Source organism: Pseudonaja textilis, chromosome 3 (genome assembly GCF_049901715.1).
Source record: "Pseudonaja textilis isolate UNSWEBS1 chromosome 3, rPseTex1.2, whole genome shotgun sequence".
In the NCBI taxonomy this organism is placed as follows: Eukaryota; Metazoa; Chordata; class Lepidosauria; order Squamata; family Elapidae; genus Pseudonaja; species Pseudonaja textilis.
Genome location: NC_141992.1, coordinates 25,038,472 through 25,044,639, shown reverse-complemented (window position 1 = coordinate 25,044,639; position 6,168 = coordinate 25,038,472). Strand labels below are relative to the sequence as shown.

Below are 6,168 nucleotides of genomic sequence, written 5' to 3'. Positions count from 1 at the left end.
ATGCTACAATTAGGGTGTGGTTCACAAGAGTTATTTGAAGTAAGGATGTTTATATGGGAGCATTTTAGATGTCACACCCTTTGTTTCTAGTCCTCATGTGCCGCAAATCCATGCTATCTATGAAGACAGCGTAAAGCAATTATTTTGGGTTTCTGTATGCTGTTATGCAGTTGCTATATCAAGCATGAGGAAGATGTGGAAAGGTGTAATCTTAAAGCTACCCACACACCTGTTTAAATATGAGCCTAATTGCTGTCTGAGAGTTCACATCTGACTTTTCAGGACATCATGAAGACATTGACTGGCTTGCTTCTTGTGGGTCTTCTAGCCCTTTGGATAGGATTACCCTCTACGTCTTCCAAGATTCTGTTTGGTAAGATATAAAATCATTGATAGAGGAGCCTGTTTGGCAAAGAAGTTGAATATAATTACAACAAATTATAATTCAAGCAAATAATCCTTCAGGTTTCCCAAATTAAGTTTAAGTGACTAGCTATAAATTGTTGCAAGGGTGATGAGAAATGGTGTTTTGTTTTCTTCCTCACATTGTCAGATCAAGATTTTTGTTGTCATGTTACTTATAGAAAATGTAGTTAGGGCTCTTCCAGAGGGGAGTGCAATTACAATATTAGATTGAACCCTTGCTGATCAAATGACATGGTACACTAGTGTGCAGTGTTTGTGGCATTTTTCTTCTGCAGTCTTGAGGAGATTGTTTTCAGGCAGCAAATGTTACTGCACAAGCAAGAGTGATTACAGCATTGTCTTGCTTGGGGTGGCCATTATAAGGAAGGCCTTCTGCTTCATAACCCCCCACCAATTCCTACTGTCCAGTTTTGATAAGAAAGTGACATAATTATATAAAATGTTCCAATATAGAATCAGTCTTCCAAAGGGTGTGCTATTGTGAGAAGTAACTGCTTTTTTCCCCAGTTTATTTTCTTTTTCTTTTCTTTTTATGGTGAGATAAATGAAAGTCTCTTTCCTAGCTGGCAAATAAGCAGTGGTTTGATAAGATATCTTGATATATATTTTTTGGCCAAAAAGTGTAAGCTCTGATTGGCTGTCAGTTCTCTGTGATTGTTGTGGACTTGCAATGTTTTAAACATGTGTATTCTATAGTATCTAGTAACCATAAAGAGTTATTTGCAATATTTGAATTGCACCCTCAGAAAGCTAGGAGTTTGCTTATCTAGAAAGGCCTGTTGGTGGGTACATAAATTTATTCATTTACATTTCAGATTAGACAAAGGGCAATAAAGAAGAAACAGTGCTATTATTAAAATAGAACAGGTACAAAAAAGTAGAATCTAAGTATAAAGTATATGTAGGCAAATATAACATAGGTTTCATATGATCAATACATGATATAGGTACCATAAAAAAAATTGTAAAAAGCATTTGGTTATTTTTCATTGGTTTTTTTTCTTTCTTTCAACAGGATGTGGCATTTCCCCAGGAAATCCATTTCCGTGCTCTTTACCTGGAATTAATCGTTGCAGGAAAGATTATGACTGCCCTCAAACCTTACGTTGCTGTAATTTCAGATGTAGCAGAAGTTGTAGAATCCCACCAGGTAATCTTAATTTTAATAAACAATTTCATTTCTTACAGCTCTGGACCTGGTTTCCTGTGCAAGTAGAGAAGCTGGTGACTCTGGACTGGCTATCTTAATATCAATTTGATGAATTTAATTCTCTGCTAAGATTTGCCTTTCAGAAAGGAATTCATGGGTGGGATATGTACAGCTGATACACTAAGGCATTCAGTAAATTAGTTTTTGAAATTAGGAGTCTTGCAGACAAAATAACCAGTAAGGATCTTTTCCAACTTTTCCTGAAACTTTGCAAGACATGATTTTTAAGGTTTACTCTATGCTCTACTCCTTTTTCTTTTTGTGGAATCTTCCCAATAGACATTTACAAACATTTACAATTTACAAACGTCCATTTTTATAGATTCCATCAAACGGTTTCAGGTATGTTTCAGCTCTGACACTGATAATATGAGCCTGTCTTTAATATACTTCAAACTGGGAAGAAGCATCAAAGTCAAAACATGTAATTGGAGCTCCTCTCTTAAAGTGTGGGACTTTTTAATTGTCACTATGGCTTAGAAAGACACTATGGGGTTGCACTAGATTCCAAAGAATGATGAAAATTACTTGGTGTTTGACTAATGGTTAACAACAATTCTGTTCCCTTGTACCCCCTCCTTTCATTTCAGTGCTTCCTTGGAGTTGCCCACGAAATCCATTTAAATGCACGAGCCAAGGAATACATCGCTGTCGTTATGATTATGATTGTCCAGGAAGACAAAGATGTTGCTACTATAATTGCTCTAGGATCTGTAAATAAGGTATCAGCATCAATTATTTCTCATACATCATTTTGCTTTATGTCATTTGTTATCAGAACATTCTAGAATCCCGAGAGATAAGTCTTAACTTACTTGCTACTAGATCAATCAAAAATACTTTCTGATTGATTTCAGGCATTATTTTCTGTGCTTTCTAAATAAACTCTGGTGCTCTTTAAAGAAACCCTCTCCTTCCAATGGGACCACTGTGGAAATGGTTTTTTTTTTTTACTACTATACTACTTCCTTAGAGGTCTCTTACCAGACCTCTGACTTCTTCTGCCAGACCTCTGGACCCTGAGTAGAGTTTAAGCAGATGGACCATTATAGCCCTTTCAATCCTACAGAAAGGATGGTTCCCATTCTTTTTTAAAATGTTTTTACTAGACTTTTCTTGAAGCACATACCAATAAAGAAAAAATGTGAGTTTTTTTCTTTACAAGTTCCAGGTTTTTTATTTTAGCTCCCATTTTTTGGTTGTTGCAAATGTACAAGCATATAATTGAGCTGGTTTTGGCACATTATCTAAACAGAAATTGTATACTGTATATACCCAAGAACATTTGCTCAGCATTGCTCTTTTTTGCATGATCAGTGTGTTTTTCTATCTTTTTATTCCAAGCATTCTGTTGTCAGACAATATCAACATTGGGTAGAATTCATTGAATCTTCCATCCTAGAAAATGCTTTCATTTAATTGACTCTCTCTCTCTTCCATTCAACATCACAGTAGTAATTAGCTAAACAGATTGAATCAAAGGAAATGTAAAAATTTCTCTGAACTACATGTGATTCATTATAAAGTTTCCAAGACAGTTGTTTGTTTGTTTTTGCATAGGCCAGAATTTGACTCGGATGACCAGAGATTGCTTTACATTGAATCAAAGTGTACCAGAGAAATCAATTTTGCTTTGCCTGTTCATGGAAAAGGAGACACAGTTGCCAGCAAAATGCTTCTTTATGTCATTCTTAAATTCTCACGAACTGTTCTCATGAACAGTGATTACAAATCTATGCACCCATATAGACGGTTATGTTTTTCTGGGTTTGAAATCTATTATATAAACCTAAAAATAAAATAGGATTCCCAGTCCACCTCACAAAAATACAACTCTTGAATGTATCTCTGCAATAGCAACTTTTTGATCATTTCAGAACTGATGATTAATTTATTTTCTTCTGCTGTCCATTTTTATGGCTATGAAACTTTGACCAATTCCACAAATTGCATTAAATAATCATTTGGTTTATTTGACTTTGCTATGGCATGATGTATGAGGTTGGTAAGCTATGGATTGTACTTCTGTGTGGATTCAACCTATTTGATAAACCCTGGTTAAAACAAATCATGATTTTGCTTGTTGGGTGAAAGTATACTAAAAGCAAAGAATAGAAAAAAGCAGATACAGTGCAACCTTGATTTAACAAACCCTTATTAGCAGACCTTGAATGCAACAGACCAAATATCCATACTATCTCTCTCCAAAATGGCACGTTGGTTTCAGAGATAACACTATGCAAATAATAATCATTCACGTGATTATGCTAATAATAAAAAAAACATTATTTACATAATAACCCAATTAAGTGAATGATGTAAATCACTGCAATGATTTATTTTTGAATTTAACAGATAGCCAAGTCTGATAGATAGCCATCCCTACAAATAGTCTTTTAAAATTTCACTCCATATTTATAATGCAAAAAATAATAATATAATTATAATTGGCCATATAACTTTGATGCTATGAATAATATCCGTTTGTTAATAATTGTGTTTGAAAACTTGCATTTTTCTGCAATATATTAACTTCTCCAGAGTCATGAGATATTATTTTAATGGAACATTTCCAAGATATGGGACCTCTTCTATAGTAAAAAAATGTGTGGTGTATTATGCATTTTGTAGTTTGTTATGTAAGCTAACAAAAATTCTGGTCAGGTAAGAGTTATTCCAGATTGTTCAATCTAAAAAGAAGAGTTCTTTTCTATGCTTTGAAAAATGGTAAAAACAGTGACATAAATATGAGTTCATAAGCACTGCCACCAGAGGGCAGAGAAAAGCCATTTAGACTGAGGACAAATTATTTTGAAAAATAGCTCGAGCCTATTCTAGATGTGAACAGAGATCAGGTTTCCTTGAAAGAAAAAATATCCAAGAACTTTAATACAGTATAGGGAAAGTATTTAATCGGTTTTTTGCCCCCCTGAATTGTTAAAGCAGCTCCAAGTGCCTTAAAATCATGCATCGGAAATAGATTCAAATAGATATCCAAAAGTGAAACAGCATAATGTAGAGTAAGGAAAAACTCACATCTGGGAAACAATAATGTAGTTATGTGGGAGATCACAAACAAGGTCTCAGATTGCTCTGTATGATGGTCTGCTGGAAAGGACAAAGCACCACTGTTTTCCAAAGGCATAATGGTGTCAAGGCCTTGCAGATGTCTGGAGAATGCTGTGCTAGAAGACAGGATCTACAAACAAGACACATCTCTTGGGTACCATGATGGCACTACTTTACCAATGAGATGTGGGTCATGCTGGACGTGACAAATGTAAAAGAACCAACAGTCCCATAGGGATCTAAGTCTCTAGGCAATTATGTCACAATTGAATATTCATTTTTGCACAATCTCTCACTAACTTAAGGGCTAATGTGTTGCAGTCTGCCAGCGCCCAGCAGAGCTGGCAGCAGACTCGGACAGTGAGGAGGTTGGGGAGAAACAAGGGCCAATTCTGGAGTCTGCGGAAGGCTCTGTGCTCGGCTCTGTGTTGGACGAAGAGATGGGGCCAAGGTCATCTGACAGTTATCAGCTGCCTTCAGAGTTGGAATCAGTGGGGCAGAAGAACAGCTTGAGCTTGTCCCCAATGTGCGCATGCACAGAGCTGTCAGGAGAGGGGGGTAAAGGAACAAAGGTCAACACAGGTGGATGGTGAATGGCCCTTCCCATAGGGAATAAAGAGGAGCGAAAGGGGAATGGTGTTTGCAGGAGACAATTAGTTCATTAAATTAGAGTGAAGATTTGTTCCTGACTTGTATTGTCTGCTACAGCATTTCACTCCCCAAGCCTGATAAAGGTCTGTGATTGTAAATCGCTCTTGAAAGACTGCTTGCTGGGACTTTACTGGATGTGAATGTGAGGAATTCACATTAGCCTAAATAAAAGGGGTTTTGTCAGGATGAGGAGTCTGCTTTGTGATTTTGGGAAGCCTAGGTCAGAACATGATGTAGTTCCCATCTTTATAAAAGGGGAAATATGGATCTAGGGAACTACAGATCTATGTATATCAGGCATGTTGTCTCCTTGGAGCAAAAATCAAAGATGTGTCTGAGAACCTTATTAAAATAATCAAGCCCACACATTATTATTCTTTTCTTGTAAGTGTTGTATCAGACAGGTGAGGAGGGAATGATGAATAGAGTTCCTCTGACTCAGGTTAACAGAGGTGACATGGCTGTCTCATTTGTTGTATAATGCACTGTTTGAATTAAGGATAAAGATTCTGGGACTCAGAAAGGACTTTATGTATATTTTCCTCTCAAGGGCACACTGGGTTCCACATTGTTCTGTTCTTGGTGAAAAAGTAAATATCCTCGTGTCTTTTCATTTTAGCCCTGTAGCCTAATCTTCCCATGATTCTTTCCTTTCTTTCTCTGAGGAATTCAGATATCACCTTCACTTTAGAGGCCTCTAATTCACCCTGTTTGGGATGAACAACCTAAACTTAAGAGCAGCCATCTTGAAACCTAATTTGTTGGCGTTGTTAGAATTCAATAAACTTCCAATAGCAACTGGTCCCTGGCTC

General features: G+C 36.5%; 1 protein-coding gene across 1 annotated transcript; it reads left to right on the top strand.

Moving 5' to 3' along the window:
- Positions 1-233: 233 nt before the first annotated feature.
- LOC113434249 (waprin-Enh1) lies at positions 234-3,608 on the top strand. The gene is made up of 4 exons (XM_026697313.2): positions 234-373; positions 1,442-1,576; positions 2,227-2,358; positions 3,197-3,608. Exons 1-3 carry the CDS (start codon positions 289-291, stop codon positions 2,355-2,357), a joined length of 351 nt encoding a protein of 116 aa, XP_026553098.1. The 5' UTR covers positions 234-288; the 3' UTR covers position 2,358; positions 3,197-3,608.
- Positions 3,609-6,168: the final 2,560 nt, after the last annotated feature.